The 21,819-nt window shown below is 36.9% G+C and overlaps 1 protein-coding gene across 7 annotated transcripts in view; it reads right to left on the bottom strand.

The window, feature by feature from the left end:
• Ppfibp1 (PPFIA binding protein 1) overlaps positions 1 to 21,819 on the bottom strand; it is a 112,247-nt gene that overhangs the window by 56,450 nt on the left and 33,978 nt on the right. For 6 of the 7 annotated variants that reach the window (XM_033763518.1, XM_010628996.3, XM_010628994.3 and 3 more), the window contains exons 3-5: positions 20,615 to 20,671; positions 8,025 to 8,123; positions 6,658 to 6,863 (exon numbers count right to left, since the gene is read on the bottom strand). In XM_033763518.1, the coding sequence (XP_033619409.1) occupies positions 6,658 to 6,863; positions 8,025 to 8,088 (270 nt within the window). In that variant the 5' untranslated portion in view covers positions 8,089 to 8,123; positions 20,615 to 20,671. Of the gene's footprint in view, positions 1 to 6,657; positions 6,864 to 8,024; positions 8,124 to 16,063; positions 16,141 to 20,614; positions 20,672 to 21,819 lie in introns of those variants that run through there. The other variant, XM_010628995.3, reaches the window with a different exon arrangement.

Below are 21,819 nucleotides of genomic sequence, written 5' to 3'. Positions count from 1 at the left end.
GATAAGGTGTCACTATGTAGTTTGGCCTGGCTTTGAACTCACTATGTAGGTACAGGCAGGCCTCAAACTCACTGGGATCCTCCTGCCTCAGCTTCCCAAGTGCTGGGATTACAGGTATGTGCCACTCTGCCTAGCTCAGAATTTGCTGAAAGCCAGTTACATGACAGAATACAAAGAAAGAAAGACAAAGCAAGCAAATAAAGCTTTCTCTCTTTCTTTATGCTCTTTTATATAAGAACAGAGAAAACTTTCCATTTAGTCCTAACAAATACCAGTTATCCAGGATTTCATTAAAAGTACTATACATTTCTCACCTACCGCTCCACACTGGTCACTCTTAATTGAGAATTCTGCTGATGTGCTCAATCAGTTTTCCTGTGATTGTGCCACTCTTTGTGGGAGCAGAAGCTTCAGGGAAAAAGTACTTTAATTTTAGCTAACATGCCTCAGTATGATACTACATTAACTTGCAAGACTTTGACTGCTTAGAGGGTACAATCTTAATCTGCATCTCGTTTGCCAAGGTCTGAAAAACATCCCCTGGAGGCACACATGAAAAGAAAGGATGCTCAAAGAGCACCAGGAGTCAGAGGATGGTAGGATGTTGGGATGGAAATGGACTGTGACTAAGGTTGGGGGCCCAGGGATAATGGCCAGCAGCCCTGGAGAGAACAAACTCCTACCATTGGACTCTTCAAATGATTAGAATTAGTGTTTATACAGAAACTTTTTAAAATGTGCATTTGGAATTGATATCATCTAATTAATCAAAGTAGAAATAAGATAGCTGTATTACAGTGATATAACAGGCCAGAGCCAGTCAAGAATCACCCCTTAAAAAAAGAAAGAAAGAAATTAGGGCCAGGGAGTTAGCTCAGTGGTTCTACTGCCTGCCTCACAAGCACAAGGACCTGGGTTCAATCCCCAGTACCAAAAAAATAAAAAATAAAATAAAAAAAAAATTACCCATTTATGTACCACTTCATTAGTTATATACCACTTCATTAGTTACGATGCTTGGAATTATTATTACTAGTGTCTTTACTAATTTGTTGAAAACTATATTTCTGTAACATCTTTTTGACTTTCAGATTGCCTCGTAATTAGAAGTATCAAATACCCAGACAGTTGTGGGATTTTACCACTTGCTCCCCTTGCTAATGAGGTCATAATCTCAGTTCATGGATTGGAAAAAACATTTTAAGAATGTTCCAGGGCACGTCAGACCTAAAGTAACCAAAAGCTACATGCTTAGCTCAAATAATTAGACATATTTTTTTTCTATTTTTGACTTCTTAAATCTGGAGCTTGATAAAGCACATGATTATTATTAATTTGTGTTAACACATGGTAACCCTGCATAATTAAAACAGAGAATTCTATTCTGCCCCAGCAACTCAACAAATGTCATATTCAATAGTTTTCTTTTAAGCATACAACATAAATTTCTAAACCTGAAAACAATTTCTTCATTTTTAGAAGCCTAGAGCAGTAGACCATTCACTAACAGGCTACTAGTGTTCCTATTTTCTTTTTTTTTTTTTTAATTCAGCTTCTGATCATATGAGCTAATTAAAAATAGGCAGTAGCAGCCGGGGGATTTGGCTCAGTGGTTCTGCCGCCTGCCTGGCAAGAGCAAAGGCCTGAGTCTGATTCCTGGTACCCCCCCACCAAAAAAAAAACAGGCAGTAGCAATTAGAAGTAAAGAAGTAAGTTGCATCCTACACAAAGCAGAGATCTCCCCTGCATGGACAAATAATTCAACATGCAAATGCCCAGTGGCAGCAATGAAAACAATACACGCATTCTTAGATTGGCCATCACTGAAGAGCAATGGTACCTGAATGTGGAACTGGCAGAACACATTTTTTGTATAATATGATTAAAGCTTCTCCAGTCTGAGAATTGCCACAAGAAGGGAGATACGTATAGGTGGATCTATAATCTAATTCCCTTTGTAACTGAATCAACCTTCTCCCTCAATGCAAAGGGGCCTTTTAAAACATTTTCTCTCACCTCTCCCTTCTACCTGTCAGCATCACTTTGTTTTTGTTTTTTTGAGACAGGGTCTCTGTGTATTCCAGGTTAGCCTTGAACTCACTATGTAGCCCAGGCTGGCCTCGAACTTGCAGTGATTCTCCTGCTTCAGTCTCCCAAGTACTGGGATTATATGCATGTGCAAACTCACCCAACCAGCCTCACTTTTTGTCTGGTCACCTGTCAGGCTTACTGACAAGTACTCAGCATATATTACCCTGGGATACTCACAATGATGTGTGGCAGAAACCCTTATCCACAGTTCATAGAAGAAACTGGGACAAAGAAGTTAAAAAACTTTTCTAGGAGTGTGAGGACCAAGTTTCCAGGTCACGGTGGGCTCCATGCCCCTTACCCAGAATAGAGTAAATGCAAAAGTTCCTTTCTGAAAAATTCCATTCTATGTGGCAGTTTCTCTGTGCTTTGACAATTGCAGTTCCTCTTTTAGGGCATCTCCATCCTGCTTCTGTTCTTTTTAAGATGAGCTTCTTTTTATGCAATTTAATGAATATAGGAATTAAGTACAGTTGATATAAAAGCTTCTTTTTGGGTGATCTAATCAATATAGGAATTAGTTATAGCTGATATAGGAATTATAGTGGATATAGACAGTCATATATCTTAGTTAGCAAAAGTCAGAAAAGAGGAATTAATTGTCTAATGAAAAGAAGAATTAATTCTCTAAAGGCCTTCGGTAACTTTCCAATACGTACCCTCCCAGCACCCCATAATAAATTTGCAAATGTAAGCATTAGGTCATGTTCCAATGTGCCCTCCCGATGCCCCTTGATGACAAGGGAAAAATAAAAATAGTAACAGAAAAATACTATATAAACTTGGTTCAAAGTTGGATCTGGGCTCTCAGTCTGAAGCCGCTGTGATGGTGACACCTGAGAGTCCAGGCTCGAGCTTGCAATAAACTCCTCTTGCAATTGCATCAGACCTGACTCCTTGGTGGTCTTTGGGGGCTTCACGACTTGGGCACAACAGGAGCTAAGCATGGTGGCTTATACTGTACCTATAATCCCAGCTATTCAGGAGGCTAAGGTAGGAGGATTGGAAGTTTAAAGCCACCTGGGCAGTTTAGTGAGACTGTCTCAAAATAAAATTAAATTAAAAAGTAAAAAGCAGGGAATGCTCAGTAGTGGAGCACTTGCCTAGCATGTATGAAGCCCTATGCTCAGTTCTCAGTACAAAAAAAGAAGGAGAGAGGGGGTGGGGTGAGGAAGGGGAAGGGGAAGGGAGAAAAGAAAAAATCTCCAAAGTCACACAAGCTTTGGAACCACTGAACTAAATCTCTGGACCTGATTTTTTTTTTTTTTAATTATAGGACCTTCTTTATTTGTTTTTTAGGTAATTTCCTCATATATAATATCAAGGAGGGATTCGCTAGGATTTTGTGTTTATTCAATTCTAAGACACCATCAATTTTTACGTCTCATTTATTTATTTATGAACCACACAGGGTCTCACTATATAGTTCAGGCTGGTCTTGAACTCAGTATGTAGCCCCTCCAGCCTTGAACTCACAACCATTAAAACTCAGCTCCCAAGTGCTGGGGTCACCACAATACCCAGCTATTAATTTTATTTTTAATTGTGGCAATAAACACAGGTAAAATTTATTTTAAAGTGGTACTAAGTACATTTATACCGATTTTGGAAATATCACCATCATTCATCTGAAGAACTCTTTCTATCTTGTACAAGTCAAACGTTTCACCCTCATCTTCCCAGTTGCTCCTTCCTTTGGCCTTGGCAATCAGTCGTCTACTTTTTGTCTGTATGAATTTAACTACACTGGGTACCATATTAATGAAAAAGGAAGGAAGAGAGGAAGGAAGGGAAGACTGAATAAATTACAACTAAAATGTCTACATATTCTTATTTTAAAATGATAAACTATAAGCCGGGTGTGGCAGTACACGCCTGTAATCCCAGCACACAGGAGGATGGGCCAGGAGGATCACTGCAAATTTCAGGCCAGTGTGCACTACATAGTGAGTTCAAGGCCAGCCTGAACTACACAGTGAGACTGCACACTACATTAAATTGTAAGCATAAGACCCTCTACCAGTAGATTCTCAATGTTGGTTGAAGCTCTCTTTGGATTCTAACATTAAAGTCTACTGTTCAGTGACTATTTCATACTTGTGCCTTTATTATTCCAAACACCTGTTCCTGCTATTCTTCATGCTTTGCTTTTCGCCATCTTTCTTCTTTTATTCTTTCATTTTTCTGTGCTTAAGAAAACATATTTAATTGGGAAGATTTGGGAAAAGACCAGGGAATAGGTAAATAAATAAGTATAAATAAATTTAACAAATACCACACATTTCTCTCTCTAGATCCACATCTACTCTATTTTGTTATTATTTTTAATATGATTCACAGGTTCTGTAAAGCATTTGTCATTTTGTGGAGTCAAAATGTCAAATATTAAGACAGAAAATGACCAAAACTAGAAATCAACAACCTAGTAATTATCCATGGAGTAAATTTAAAACTTTAGTTCATTTGACTATATCTCATTTACTACAAATATAATTAATGAGCACCTACAGTATTCTAGGTATTATTCTAGACCATAGGAATACAGTGATTTTTTAAAAAATTTAAATGCAAAATTCTCCAATTTATAGCACTTTACATTCTGGTTGGAAAGACAGAAAATAAATGACATAAAAGTGACAAACACACACACACATAAATTAAACAAGAAAGAGTGGATGTGTGCAATTTTAGATGAGGTGGGAAGAGCCTCACACAGCATGACTTCTGAGTCAACAGCAAAAGGATGTGACTGAGGGAGAAAACTGGTTAAGGAGCTTTGCAGACTGAGAGTACAGCCATGCAGCACCCTCAGCCGAGGCCAGGCTGGGAACAAGTGGTCACCACGACAGTCTGTGAAAGACAAGTGACACGACCTAACTCACACTCAGACAATGGCACCATCATGGTTGCTGCCTTCCACCATGCTCAGAAATACTTCCACAGAACAGAGTAAGAAGCAGGAGTTAAGGGAAATGTCTTGAGCACAAGTCAGAAGTTCAACTCCAGGTCACCAGGTCACCTTAAGCTATGGCTACACTGTTGGCCTCTGGATACAGATTCAGAAAAGTTCTAGCAGAAGTAAGTTCCTTTCTCCCTATATTTCTGTATGCCAGGAAAACAAAGCAGTGAGAAAAAATAGAAATAGGCTAAAGAATATGTTAAGAAACACCAAATTTCAGATCATGAAGCAATTCCAAAGAAATTAACAAACATCTCTGGAGGAGACACAGAGATGATGTAAGGCATAACAATAAGATCGAGTACCTTTATCTGTTAAGATTGTGTAGCTGACTATGCCACCACTAAAAGAACACTGTCTCCACTCAGAGATGGAAAGGTAAACTGGGCATAGACACAGCACCTGGCAAAGGAATGGCTGAGGGTACCAGTGGCGGCGGAGGCGGCGGGGGGACAGCACATGAAAATGTAAGGTGTGCTACTGAGAAAGCAGCTTTCTCTGCTGATCATGACTCTTTCACGTCATTTTACTTAGTTTTTATATCAACACAATGAACTGATAAGCATACTCATGCGTCTTACTGACAACTATTTTTTAAAATTTACAAAATGTCACTATTTCTATCTTCTCCTTTGAATGAATCTGTTTCTGCGAGTATCTTTAAATTTCATGTGATCAAATATAAAAGCCATGGTATTTATCACTGTGCTGAAAGGAAGGAGAGATTGGCTAAATCAATTTTTTTTTCTTTTTTCTTTTTGGTTTTTTGAGACAGGGTCTCACTACGTAGTTGAGACTGACCTGGAACTCACTATGAAGCCCAGGCTGGTGTTGAACTCACAGCGATCCTCCTGCCTCAGCCTCCCGAGTGCTGGGATTACAGGTGTGCACCACCACGCCTAGACTGACCAAATCAATTTTTGAGATGAGTATCTTGTTCACTGCAAGAACATCACTTAGAACCCAAGTGTACAACCTAACATGAACACTGAAACTGAAATGAGTGTTACACGCCAGCAGACGGCACTTCATGTTAAATACTGCTACAAACTATTGCTTTTTGAGATGTCCACTCAGCATGCTTTCCATTTACAATTGCTACTGAGTCTTTTCTGGTCAACTTCGCATTACTATTAAGAAATAATCTATTATACACAAAGTTCTTTTACAGGATTGTTTTAAGTCACAGTAGGTCATGCAGACAGAAATCTGAAAGTAGGTCAATTTCTGCAGGCAGACTGAGACAACCTGTTGACACTCATAAAATACACACTAACAGTACCTTTTAAAAAAGTTACTTTCAGAGTCAAAAAGAATTGTAATTGAATAAAGAATAAAATAGAAGCAAACCAGTTATGCTGTAATCTATTTTTGGTTTGTTTTCTTAAAAAGCTATTGTACTGAGGGAGGGCAGGGACAAGGGGAAAAAATGAGAACTAAGACCTGTCTTGTAAAGGTACAAAATCCCAGTAACGAATGTAACTGTACTGTATACCTAAAATGTACCAATAAACTCAATAAAAAGAAAAAAAAAAAGCTGTTGTACTGAATTTTGGAATAAGCAACAAAAGACTGACAGCACAGACATATAACATATAGACATCTACCATTTGACTCTGAAGCCATTGAATAAGCATCTCTGCTGTTGAATCTGGGATCTGGCATCTCAAGCCTTCCTTCTCGTCAGTTTCCATCATCTCTAATAATCCACGTAGGTCTTCCACAAGGTGCAGAGCTCGCAAGCTTCCCATGAATGGAGAAGTGGGAGACTGACAATCAAAAATCCCATTGGAATATTCCAAGGCCTTAGAACCTAGATTTTTTTAAAAAAATCAGAGAACAGTAGGATTTACGTTAGATAAAATACTACAGCTATAGGAGGTAAACCAGTCTAGTCCTAGGAATAATGAAAACAAGGAATAGGAAAAAGATAATAACTGAGTCACGTAAATCTGTCCAAGTCATTGTTATTTCATGGAAAAATAAAACAATGGTCCATACCTAACAAAGGGGCCAACTGTGCATTATAAAAAGAAAAATATCCTGCTGGGATCTGGTGTGAGATGTGGTAGCCTCAAGAAATGATGAATAAGAATGTGGCAAATCAGGTCAGGTGGATCCATGCCTTCCAGAAAAATCATATGATGAGAGCTGTTATTTTAGAAAACAGATCGTGATGGTTTGAGGCAGAGGAACTACAGCAGGAAGCAAGATTCTTAAGAACATCAAGTGGGAGGGTGACTTGGTCACAGAGGTAACAGTAGCACAGGCAGGATGGATTCTAGACAAGACGAAAAGGAAAAGCAAAATCTGAGAGGAGGCAGAACTGGAATAACTTAAATAACTAAGTAGGAGACATGAAAAGAAAAAGGGTCTAGAATAATTTTAGTATTTGGTTTAGGAAATTATGGATGGAGGATTATGAAATGAACTGAAAAGGTCTCCCCGGAGAAACTTCTGAGGAAACACGATAAATTGAGTAATGGTGGGGGGGCTGTTATTGTTTTTGCAGTGCTATGGATGGAACCTAAGTCCTTATGTATGCTAGGCAAGTGTTCTACCACTGAGTTGCATCCTCAGACTTAAGCTCAATATTTTAAATATGACACTAATGTACCCACAGGACATTTCAGGAAAGAGATACTGTTGGCAATTAAGATAAGGACCAGCAGCTTAGCAAGGAATTGCGAAAGCAAACAGATCACTTATACTACCAGAACCACAAGAGGTACATATTCTTTATCCTTGATCTGAAACCTGGGCACAATTAGAATTTTTGATGTTTTAAAATAATTTTGGTAGAATTTTGGTAGAAATTAGAGAAGAGGAACAAAGATGAAACCATGGGAAACCGAAAGGCATTGGAAAATGGCAAAAAATGAGAACAAGAGAAAGAATGGAAAGGTAATAGGAGGGCAGCTATAAAAAAGTCAAGGGACCAGAGTAAGTATTTGGACTCCATCCTTTAGATTACCTGCTATAATGCCATCCATCTGTTCCAGGGCCGCAGCTAACATATCGCTTGCATCACTCATCATTTTCTTGTTTGTCAAGGGCAAATTTCAACCTAGATCTGAAAAAAAAAAAAAATGATGCTATCATTACCTGCTTTATGACGCATGATTTGTAGTGGGTTTGCTATATGAACCTCAAATTATAACTCCATTTAAAGTCCAATATATAGAAAGAGAACTTCAGTAGCAGTGGAGCTGAATTAACAGAATAACTTAATAAGCCATGGCAAATGACTTACTGTGCTGTAATATCACAGTCTATACCTGTGTCAGTTAATAAAAGAAGTAATTTAGTTCTTGCACTCCAGTGCCATAGAGGGCTAGGGTACAGCTCAGTGGTAGTGAGTTTGCCTAGCATGCACAAACTTCAATACATACATAAATAAAATCCAGTAGAATGGTTTCTATGCTGTACTCTTTAGGGCTCTAGGACAAGGAAGGGTATCAGGGAGGGCCATGAAAACGTGTTCAGTGTCACAAAAGATTCTGATGGAGAAGACTTCTTTCTTCCAATAAGCCCTACCCAAACCCTGCCCTTTTAATTTTGCTTTGCTTTTATTACATTTCTATAAAGAGTATACTACAAGATTTCTCTAGAAAATGGGTTTATATATATATTCACTATATACTGTTGTCCTTTGGCCTCTCTGTGGGGGATTGGCTACAAGACCTTCTTGGATACCAAAATCTACACATGTTCAAGGGTCTTATGGTATAGTATTGGCACAGATTGTAACCACATCCTCTTATATATTTAAATAGTCTCTATATTACTTATAATATTTACTGTGATGAAAATGCTATGTACAGTAAATAGTTATTAAGTTGTATTGTTTAGGGACTAGTGACTAGGGGAAAAAGTCTATACATGTTCAAAAAAGATGTAATTTTTTTGTGGGGGGTGGTATTGAGACAGGGTTTCTGCAGTTCAGGCTGGCCTTGAACACAGCAATGTTCCTGCCTCAGCCTTTCAAATGCTAGGATTATAAGGCATGCACCAAACACTTGGTCTGCAGTTGGTGGTATCTGTGGATATAAACGGCCAACCACACTATAATGCACGCACACATGTGCGCGCGCACACACGTGCGCGCACACACACACGCACACACTGCTACCTACTTGAGTGCCTACAGTGGTTCTTAGGTATTTACATAAATTACCCATAATCTTTAACCATGACAACCTGATAAAATGAATAAAACCATCCCTCCATTTTATAAGTAAGGGCTGAAGATGTTTGATATTTGCATGGAAACAGCAAGTAAGTTCAGCAAAGACTGCTTTTTAACTTAGGTCTGTCTAATTTCCATTATAATGGTGATTTTCTACTTGTCTGATCACATCTTAAGGAAAGATTTATTCTGAAATCATTTCATAATCCACTCACAGTTTTGCTTGTTATAAAATACATTAAAATTATACTTGCAAAAAATTTGGACACCTACAGGGAAAAAAACCAAGATGTTGTTATTTGCCAACATTAACTAATCCATTTTAGGGACCAGAGTGTTTATGTAGGTTGTCTCAACCAGCCTGAATACAGCCCCAGCCACTTCGCAGGTACTGAGGTACATTAATTAACCAGGAAGTACAGGACATACTGTTTAACAGAAACCTTTGCTCTCTGTTTCCAAGCAGTCAGATCTCACTAACCACTCTATTTTTGCAGATATAGTTATAGTTCACAGATACAGTTATATATCAGCTTTTTGGATAAGTTCTCTACTATGCATTTGTTCTACTAAATACCATACAGTTAGAATGAAATATTTATTTTGATAGCATTAACTTACAATAAGAGCAAGCAAGTGTTTATTTGATAAGCTAATTATTTCAAAATATTAGCAGTCTATACTTTGATTTTAGAGTAGTTTCATCTAAGGATTCTGTAGAACTTTACTTCAGAAGGTGAAAAATATCACTACCATTTTATGTGGAAATAATACAGTACAAAATAAACAAGATATATGTTTATAGTTAGCCAGAAACCAGGGGGGTCAACAAACCAGGTTATGAACCTAAGTACTTGTAAAAAATTGACACGCAACTTCAGAGAGTTCACAGTCCAAAGAAGTAAGACATGAATTTAATAACCATACACAGACTGGAAAATGAAAATCATGAGAACTGAAAGCATAAACAAGCAGAAGATACGAGCAATCCCTGAATATGATATAATTCAGTGGCTTGCTTTCCCCTTCCCTTTGAAAGTAGCCCCCGCACACACAATTACATATGTATGTATAAAACAAACACACCAAGTTCAGTTATAAACATAGGACTATCAATAAAAGAAATGTTCACCAGAGAAACACACCACCTCACTAAATTAGAAAACCAGATGTTCATCTTTTGTTAGCAGCTATATTGTGTAGTGCATACACATTGTTAAACCATTTCCCTGTGTTCTGGTCAGGAGCCTCTCAAGCGCTATGTCACAGAGGTGTGAGACAAGCTAGACCATACAACTGTCAGGGTGCTGAAGAACCAGTTTCTTGAAAAACTTCCAATTCACTAGACACTAACATTGTGATATAATAAAACAGCGACAGTATTTTAATTGCTATAAAAACTTATAAATGCTTCCTCACTGTGACAGTTAAGCAGGGTCATCAGTTGATTGACTTTAGTCACCCAAAGGATTAGTAAAGGGTCAGCCATAAAGCACACTTCTAGGTGTCCCTTCGGTGACAGTGGAGGTGGCCCTTCCTCTCTGGCACTGTTCCCCTGCTCTGCTTCCTGGCTTCCATGAAGTGAGCAGCTTTCCTCCACCATGATGCTCCTGCCTTAGAGCCAGCTGACTATGGACTGAATTCTCTGAAACCATGAGCTAAATTAAACCTCTTCTTTCTTAAGCTGTATGTGGCAGGTGTTTTATCTAGCAAATGGAAAGCTGAATAATACACTCTCAAGCTCTATATTTATCATGTAGCAACCTACATTTAACTGTTAAGGGGAAGACAGTAAGACATAAGTAATAAAAATGTGTAATATGACAAAGGTGGTAGATGCTAAGGTAGAAAACATGGAGCATGATAAAGGAGTCCAGAGCCCGAGGGGTTTGCAAATTAAACAGGTGGTCAGTGGTCAGTCATAGTCAAAGACCAAATATCTTTCTAATGAATTAAAAATAACTAAATATAAGTGGTCTAGAGTTCAGTGGTATACCAATTATGGAACTCCCAAAAGTCAACAAAAAATGACAGGAGTGAAGACATAAATAGACATTTAGAAGAAAAGTAATTACTTTCAAACAATAAATAATATGAAGAGATGCTTAATATCATTAATAACCGGAGAATTTGAAACACCATGATACTGCTTTATTATTTGTCAATGAAAAAAAAATACTACCAAGGGTTGTAGAGGATGTGGATTCACACAGACTCTTATAGAATAGTAATAGGATTATAAAGTGGTTGAATCACTTTGAATAAGAATATATTACCATCTAAAATTATATATCATATTCATTTTTCACAGTAATATTTTCTCTAAAGTATATAACCCATAGCTAAATGCAAATATTCAAAGAGGGAATCTTTACAAGAATACAACCCCAACTGTCCATTAACAGAAGAGGGGATAAATAAGCCGTGGTACAATCATGCAGTAGCATGACACCCAGTTTGGAGCTCCACTAAAGTAATATATGTGTAATATGGGTAAATCAATGCAATTTAACAGTAAGTTTAAAAAGTAAATAAATTCAGTTAAGATAAGTTAAAAGTAACTTAATATATGTATTTATTCAGTTGTAATATGCACGTATCAGCTAACTGATATACTGTATGTATCTATTTGTATTAGAAATACCAATCCAATCCAACTATACAAGAAGAAAAAAAGGGAATGGCAATAAGGTTAGTAATAAGCTTTAGACTGGAGTAGTGAATTGAAAAGTAATTAAAAGTATTTTTTGAAAAAGTTGGAGAGTGACTAGATACAGGCAGAAAATGGGAGGGGATTCAGCTTGAGAAGAGGGAGTCATCACAAGTACTAAGATTCACAGCTCTATCCTGTAAGTATCGGAAATCCTGTGATACAGGCACCTGCCAGGACTCATGGGGAGAAATGCAATCTCACTGGCTTAAGTAACAGAAGGAGGTAAAACTACATTATACATAATGATGTTCAGTTCTAATGAATGCTAGACTACATTAAGAATAAAGCATGTAATCCACTAAGACTATAAAATAGAGATGAGTCAGTTTAACTGATGAAAAAGAATACAAATAAAGTCTTCGTATTATTAAATCCAGAAGAAATGTACATTGTAATGAACAACGAATGAAAAAAAGAGAAAACTCAAAATCCAAGATAGTAGACTTAAACCATGTAAATAACTACACTGGATATACATGGAATAAAACTAGTAAGAACCAGACATTATTAGACTAGTTTTCTAAAAAAAAAGACTATATCCCATTAATAGAAAGAATTGTACTTAAAATACAAAAAATATAAAAGTAAAAGGATGAAAAATGTGATATCAGCACATGGCATGCATAGGAAAGCAGAAATGAGCCTGTGAGAGAAACAAATTCTTGGTTTTCAGTGGTAGGGATTAAATTCAAGTCTTTTGCATGCTAAACACATGCTCTATCACTGATCTACACACTCAGCTCTAAAAATAATTTCAAATAAAGCAGAAAAAAATGATAAAGTTAAAAAAAAATCTGTACTGTTTTGTTTGAGATAAGTTCTGCCATGTTACCCAGACAGACAGTGAACTCTGAGCTCACTGATTCTGCTGCCTACCAGGATCCTGAGTAGCTTCACCCAAAGGCATGAACCACTGTACCCAGCAGGAATATTTATAGGGATAAGAGTTAATTTACACCTAGGTGTGGTGGTGTGCTCCTATGATCCTAGCACTCAGGAGGCTGAGGAGAAAGTCTGGTGAGTTCAAGGTTAGCCAGGCTACATAGTGATTCAAAATAAATAAAAAGACCAACAAATAAATTATTTTAAAAGGCAGGGGATATAGTTCAGTGTAAAGACCCTGGGCTCAATTCCTAGTACTACCCAAACAAACAAACAAAAACAAAAACTAAATGTTTATTTGCCAAAAAGTCATAATGAACACAAATGTTTTTATGACTAAAAAGGGAGTTTCAACATATAGAAGTAAAAACTGGCAGAAAGAATTATGGGAAAATTAGACAAATTTAGTTCATTTATATTTAATTATAATCACTGATATGGTTAGATTTTAAGTCTTTATCCTACCTTTTTCTTTTATGTTTGTTTGTTTGTTTATTTATTTATTGGTACCTGGGATTGAACTATGGACCTTTATTTATTTATTTATTGATTGATTGATTGATTGATTGGTACCGGGGATTGAACTATGGACCTTGCTTGCGCTTCTGAGGCAGCAGCGGCACCACTGAGCTAAATCCCTGGCCCTGTCCTATCCATTATTTGTTTCTCCTTTTTAACATTCTGGATTGGCAGAAAAGGGAGGGAGCAAACCCCAGTAATAAATAATGTTTGAACAACACTATCAACCATCTTAAGTTTACAGAACAACCAAATACAGACGATACATTCAAGTCCACATGTCACAGTCACCAGCATGAGTCATATACATAAGGCTACAAAATAAGTTTCAATAAATTTCAAGTGGGTTTTAAAGAACTACATAGATAAGAGCCACAACTAGACATGGTGAATACTAAGAACAGAATTTCTAAATTGATTAAAACTCTGCTTTGCCCACAGAGTTATTTTAGAGGCCGCCTAACTTAGAACATCTGTATTGATAAAAGTGTTAATTTTCATGGCTTGGCCAAACATTTTTTAAAAGGCTAAATAAAAACAGTTTATTTTTTTAAAATTCAAGTTTTTCAGAAAACCTCAGACTCTAAAAAAGGTTTTCTTTTATTCTCAAAATTTCTGAGAAGAAGATTTGCTGGTTTTCTCACATAATTAGTCATAATAGAATATTATTCTAATACAATAAACTATTTTGCCATAATAAAAAAACCCTAAATTTCTACAAGCAGCATTATGTTGAATGAAAGAATCCAGACTCAAATGACTATATACATCACATTTTTTAGATCAACTTTGAAAATATGCAATCTGTTACAGAAAATGAAACAATTACCTGTATAAATGACATATGATTGAAGGTAAATCTGCGTGAGGTACTGGTTATATAAGTTTATACATTTGTCAAAACTCACCTTTTGCAAATGGGGGGTGGGCCAAAAAATGGAGAAAGAGGAGGGGAAGCAGACACAAAAAGAGTGAAGATGTGTTATGCATATGTATAACTCCCCAGGATGAACGTAATCATTATGGACTGCAAACATTTACTAGTACAAATAAAAATTTTAAAAGTGTTTTTTAAATGAGTTTTTAAAACTTTATAAGGAAAAAAACACTTTGAAGTAAGCAATGTTTTTCAAAAACTTGCCAGGCATCAAGAATCTATGGCTGGGGATTTAGCTCCGTGGTTCTGCCAGGCACTTGCCTCACAAGTGCAAGGCACTGAGTTCAATCTCCAGCACAAAAAAGAATCTAAATGTCAATCCTATTCTTTATTTTACCTAGGAAAGAATTATCAGTTTCTAGCTAATTGTTGAAAGCATAAAATTAGTTCTAAACTTGCTTAATCAGACATACCTTTAAAATTTGCTCCAAGTATATCATTACGGGTATTAGGATATAAATGATGTTAAAATGGTTTTTTATTATTTTTATATATTGTAGACATTTTGCCTTTTATTTGAACTACAGTAAAACTGACATTTTTAACTGAGGCTGAATGAACTCTAACCATTTACTGACCAAATCATGTTTAAAAGACGTTTTTATGTTCCAGCCTAGGAAATCTTTTAAACAGGGGGTTAATTTTACATATGCTGTTTCCATTTGTTTCCTTACTGTGTCTATTGCTCTGTTCTTGACACACTGAAGCTTTATCATGTCTGAATTTTTCTAACATTGAATCTGTGATGTAAAAAATGTATGATGTGCTACACAAATTTTATGTAAATAAACTTTTAAGTTATAGCCTAAGTAATCACAAAACATTTCTTGTAAAGTACCTAACTTATCTTTCTATTTCTGTACAGTTTTCTTATGTAAAATTTTAATGTATTAGTTATGGTCTGTTCTGTAAACATTCCTGTACTATTTTCTTTTTCTTTCTTTTTTATTGGTACCAGGGATCAAACTCAGGACCTTCTGCCTGCAAGGCAGGAGGTGGGACCACGGGGCTAAATCCCTGGCCCTCACACTATTTTCTTTAGTGCTTATTTGCATGAAAAAAACTTGGGTTTTGCTTGTTTGAACTATATAGCCATTAAGCCAATGTTAATATCTGCTTTTCTGTAGTTTAACTTTTTCTAATTTTGTTAATATTTTAAATGTTAAAATCATGCTTTTTACTTCCTACTTTCCAAATAAATTCTAAGTTGTTTACTAATGCATTCCATTATTTCTTTATTCCACAGTTTTGTATTCCCACATTTCCAGTCTGATTAAATGTAAGGTCGTGATTTTCATTGAAATTAACTGAAGTAGAGCATAAACTCCATGAGAGCAAGGATTTTGGAAAGAGTTGTCCACCTCTGTATCTCCAATACATGGTACAGAGGCGGCACTCAACAAATAAAAATTGAATGAATTAAAATTTACATATAAATCGCACTATTCACTTTCTGAGACAGATGTTACTGGTGTTTCACCCATATTTCTATGGATGTCACACAAGTTTACTAGTCTGTAGATTCCAGGAATCTCTCTGCTATTATACTTGCTGGTCTGGAAATGTCACAGAATTACTGCCTCTTCAGTGCAGTCTTCATCTTTACATAATCCAGCACACTTTCCCCTTGAAATAATAACTCTGATTTATGTAATCTACCAGATTACTAGAGGCTTAAGAACTACTCAGAGTAGCAACTTATTTGATAATTCATCATTAGCTTCTTATTTTACTACCCACATTTCTCTAACATTCTTTCCTAGAATTACTTACCAAATAAGCCTTTTCTGTTTGAAAAGAAACTCAGTTGGGTGTGGCGGCACAAGCCTGTAATCTCAGCATTCTGGGAGGCTGGGGCAGGAAGACTGCAAATTTGATTCTATCTGGGTCACTTAGCCAGACCTTGTCTCTAAATAAAAAACAAAAAAGGGCTGGGGATGTACCACAGTGGAAATACCCTAAGGGTTGTACCCCAATACCATAAAACAAAATGATATGAAACAGAAAAAACCCACCTCATTCAAACTGCACTCGATGTACACTTCACTGTGTAAATTTTACCTCAAATATTAAAAACTGGGAATAAAGATGACTGTTAAGAGATAAAATAAGTGGCTAAATATAAGTAGGATATGCATGGACTTACAATGATAACATACCAGGAATCGTGGATAACGAATAATCCAATCATATGCACCTATGGTGCAAAGTAAGAGGTTCAGAATATGCAGCTCTCTTTGTTCTCCTTAACTGCTTACCTAGAAACCTGCTGATTTAGTCTTGTGTGTTTGAAAAAAATATCACCTAGAAAACTACAACTTCATCATCCAGTATGTCTCACAAGGCAGCAAAGTTATTTCTGGATTCTAAGTGGCTAATGTATGCTTCTTTAAGTGGCCTGATGAAGGAAAAGGTACCAGGAAATATAACACTCACACCGGTGTGTGCTTGGGTTCAAAGCTGTACAGCAAAATGGAAAAGCCCCTTCTTTGCTGAGTGATATAAATAGTTAAGCAAAGCTGTTTACAGGTGTCCTGAACCTCGCTGTTTCCTATCCCAGCGGGTTAATAAGTGTAAGTTCAGAAAAGCTTAAAAAGCACTTTCTGGGGCTAATACAATTATGGTAAGAGTAAAAAAAAGAAAAGCCTAACAAAAGTACATTTAGGGTGTATTTCAAGCTTGGTCAGGATCCAATTTATAGGAGATTCGAATGGGAAAAACTGTCAGAGAAAGTTCCAGAAATAGGTGTGGTGGCTCAAGGGTTGGCAGAAAACTACAATTTTTTGCTGTGTTGCTCACTAACTGATGTATTAGGTCAGGCAAGATGCCCAGTCTTTCTGTGAAAACAAAAAGAAAGGTTGTAGGAAAATTAACGACAAGTTTGTTTTAGATGTTAGCAAGAGTAACATCTGTCCTTTCTTACTTTGTTTTAGGTAAAATATCTAAGTTTCAAAGTAAACTTCAAACTTCTTGCCTAAAACCTACACAACTCACTGAGATTAACATACTGGAAACAACTACCTCTAGAAAAAGAATGTTCACATACAGCGAGAGAGGCTGGTGCAATACTACATTTTGATGAGGTCATAATGAAAATAGAATATGTATTTACATAAATTATCCATATGCTTTCTGCCCATGTCTCCATTACCCCAAGATGCTACTCAGGCAGGATAACCACTGATACTCGTGTGAAGTACTACTACTTAGCAAAGATAAACCATCTTAAAAACAGAAGGATCAAAGGAAAGCAAGGGGGAAGACTAGGTCAGTGGTTTGGGAACAGCAGGGACACAGCATCACCTGGCAGCTGGTTAGAAATGCAAATTCTCAGGCCCTCCCTCAGCCTACACAATCAGAAACACTGGCAGCAGGCCTGGGACAATGGGCCACACCCATCTGAGCTGGGAACTGGCTACCAGGGTCAATAGTCAGAATTCTCTTTCTATCTCTCTGTGTGTAACTTCTGACTCAAAAGTAACACTTTGCAATTCCAGTTAACTGAAAAAAAAAAATCCCTTTAAGCCTCAACTCCTAAGTCTTTAATGTTTGCAACACTAGAATTTTTTACACATAGCCCTTACACATCAGCCACAACATATTTTGTCTTCCTCACTCCATCAGCTTAAACATTTTTCACTCCTGATCTGCTCTCAGATCCTTAGAGCAAACAATTCAGAACCACTAGAAATAGGCAGAGGTTAAGAAGTGGGGGCAGGGAGCAAGGAAGTGGAGAAAACAGAGAAGCGGGGTGTTAGTGGTAAGGGTGATGTTTAATGTTACAACCCCTTAAGACTGGTTAAACTAAATATAATGTTTAAGAAATTAAAAATGTGAGGACTGTATATTTAAATTAGGAAATTATTGTAATTTTAAGGCTACTGGTAATGCTATTATAGTTATCTTTCTTGAGTCTCGATTTTCTTTTAGACAAAATGATATGACATCTGGAATCTGCTTTAAAATACAGTAAAAGAGCCGGGCGTGGTGGCGCATGCCTGTAATCCCAACACTCGGGATGCTGAGGCAGGAGGATCACTGTGAGTTTGAGACCAGCCTGGGCTACAGAGTGAGTTCCAGGTCAGACTCAACTACATAGTCAGACCCTGTCTCAAAAAACCAAAAAAACAAAAACAAAAACAAAACAAAACAAAAAAAATACAGTAGAAGAGTTAATAAGGGTAAACACAGATGTACTGGGCAACGTGGCACACACCTGTACTCCCAGAATTTTGGGATGCTGAGGTAGGAGAATTGCAAGTTTGAGCTAAGCCTGGGCAATGTAAAATAAAAATGAATTTCAAAATAAAAATAAAAAGGTATAGATGAAACATGATAGGGCATGTGTTGATAATTGTTGAAGATGGAGTGATAAATGGGAATACATAAAACTGTCTTATCAACATCTTATATATATGAGGTTTTACTATATGTGAAGTTTACTATAATATTTAAATTTTTCATCTTTAAATTAGAGGATTTCAAACACTTTCAACCATGATCTATTGTCTTAATTTTCCATCATAACCTTGAGCATACTAGGTACTCCTCAAATATTTAAAGCCAAATGGCATAATTCTTGTTACTTTAGCCACCTCCACAAACACAAACAGGCAGTCAAAAAATGGAAGTCTAGTATAGATGACAAACTGTAAGGCAGAGCATAAAAGGCTAGAATGGTCATACATTCTTGCTCACTAGAATGGAGAGCCAAAGGATTATGGGGCAAAGTTAGTATTTAAATATATGAAGCAACGAAAGAAAGAAAACAAGCCCTTTGGCTCTCTGCTTTATTTAGGAATGATAACCAAATAGAGTTGAGGAAAAGTTTGCTACAACATTATTTCTTGAATATAAAGATGTTGCTATTATTTGAAAAACTAATTTAAATGTCAGTAAATGACGGCCAGGAGATAAATTTAAAAAAGTGCTCCATTTCTCCACATCTGTTCTCACTAGCTATTGTTATGACTGCACAGAAAAGGTATAAATTTGTCCAAGGCCACTGAGCAAGTGAGATTTGAATTTGAGAATCATGATCCCAAGTATGCCTCTCACTGATTAGGTATTTACTGAATAATTATTATGCCTTGACTAGGATCACCAACCTTGATCTCTCTTATAAGCTTCCAAACTATAAACTACCTACAGGACCCCTGTCCCTGTCTACCTTTCACCACACTGTCTGACATGCCCTGAACTTAGAAACTCTCCTCCTACTCCCTTACCTTTATGCTGTCACAAATGCTATTCCATCCGTGCCTGGATGTCTTTCCTAAGTTGTCTCTTGGTATTTGTGGTGATTAGGTCCTGTACTCCTGCTATACATACTCAAATCCATTGAAATTACTTATATAAAATAGTATAGTATTTTCATATAAAGTCTATGTACATCCTCCTGTATATTTTAAATCTCTAGATTACTTAAAATACCTCATACAATGTCTTTGCTATGTGAATAACTGTTCTACTATACTGCTGAAGGAATAGTAAAAAGGAAAAATATCTGTTCATGTTCAATGAAGATTTTCCTGAAAATTTACAATCTGCAGTTGATTGAACTCACAGATGTGCAGGAACCAACTACTTTCCAGATTCAGCTCAGCCATCTTGTCCTTCAAGGCCCTTCTGATTCACCTCTCTCGCAAGAGCTCCTTGAAAACAGACCATGTTTCTGATACTCCTCACTTATGTGATACACATCAAGTACTGTGGTCTGTTATTATGCCTCGGGGCTCCTCAAACATACACACGCACATGTACACGCGCACACACACACACACACACACACACACTGATGTTATCACCATTCCAGTTCCTATCTTCCTTTTTGGCTAACAATGCTACCTAGGAGCCTCATGGCTGCAAAAACCAGAAAGCTACCTACCAACCACAACGTTTAAGATAAACTGGGACAGATTCCATCGTTGTTATCAGCATCGTACCCCAATCTTACAGAGAGAAATGTAATAATCTTCAAGAGTTAGGTCAAATTCACAGTGCTTCTTTAAAATGGCATTATAGCATGGACGAGGGGGGAAAAAATGAGAACCAAGACCTGTCATGTAAAGGTACAAGATCCCAATAATGAATGTAATTGTACTGTATACCTTAAATGTACCAATAAACTCAATTAATAAAAAAAATTAAAGCAAAATCAAAGCATGAAAAAAAAATGGCATTATCCCTCAGAGTTTGCAAATTGAGATTGCAATAAGATGGAGGAGCACCTGCTGTAATTGTTCTATCTACTCTAACTCTAACTCAGTTCTCTTTTTTTAGCTCTTGACAACCTAGAGACTTACCAAGAACCATGGTGCATACCTGTAATCCCAGCTGCTCAGGAGGCTGAGGCAGGCGTATCACAAGTTTGGGTCCAGCCTGATCAATCAAAACAAGAAAATACAAAGGGCTGAGGATGAAGCTCAGTGTAAATGTCCTGGGTTCACTTCTCCATTGCTGGTGGGAAGCTAAGTTGGTACAACCCAAAATCAGTAAGGAGATGCCTCAAAAAATGAAAAGTAGAGGTTTCATTTAACCCAGGTATTCCCCTCCTAGATATCCTTCCCAAAAGAGTTAAGGTCATCATACAATGACACATGCACACCAATACTTATAGCAGCATAATTCATAATAGCTAAATCTTGGAAACAACCCATATGCCCATCAACAGATGAACAGATAAAGAAAATGTGGAATTTACATACAACAGAGTACTACTCTACCATAAAGAATAAACTTGAGACATTTTTAAGTAAATGAATACATCCAGAGACCATAATCTTAACTGAAATAAATCAGACACACAAGTCTAAATATCACATTGTTTCTCTTGTGTGAGAAACCCAAAATGGAGGATAAATATTAGAAAGTAGGAAGAAGTTCAAATGGGAAGAGAACAAGGGATAGGGGAGGGAGAAGAGAAGAAAGGGAAAGCGTTTTTAAAAAAATAACTGAAGAAAAAAAATGGAAACAGCTTTTGTAAATGGGGAGGGAAAGAAGGTTTGAAGGGAAGGGAGAGAAATGGGAGAAAAAAAATTAATGCAGGTACAGATTTCCCATGATGAATGTAATCATTATGTATGGCAAACATTAAAAACGCCGTGAGAGGCTGGGGATTTAGCTCAGTGGTTCCGCAGCCTGCCTGGAAAATGCAAGGATTGGAGTTTGGTCTTGGTACCAAAAACAAAACAAAACAAAACAAAACAAACCCAAGAAACCTTAGAGACTCATCTGTTTCTTATTTTGCTACCCAGGCCCATCAACACAGTCTGTGCCAACCGCTGGATCACTTCCCTGAGGTAAGCCTTCTTGGAGTGTGTGAGTTCTTGCATGCTCAGGAAGGCAGGAGTGGGTAATAAACCAGATGTGGTAGCACACATCTATAATCCCAGCACTATGGTAAGCTGAGGGAGAGCATCGCAAATTTGAGTTCAGCCTGTTCAACTAGGCAAGATATAAATAAGGGCTAGGTTCTAGGTTCAATCTTCAATACAAAAAAAAAAAAAAAAAAAAAAAAAAAAAAAAAA

The sequence above is a fragment of the Fukomys damarensis genome, unplaced genomic scaffold (genome assembly GCF_012274545.1).
Source record: "Fukomys damarensis isolate Sample0158 unplaced genomic scaffold, DMR_v1.0_HiC HiC_scaffold_15, whole genome shotgun sequence".
Classification (NCBI taxonomy): domain Eukaryota; kingdom Metazoa; phylum Chordata; class Mammalia; order Rodentia; family Bathyergidae; genus Fukomys; species Fukomys damarensis.
The sequence above is the reverse complement of the archived record's forward strand: the minus strand, read 5'-3'. Positions and strand labels throughout refer to the sequence as shown.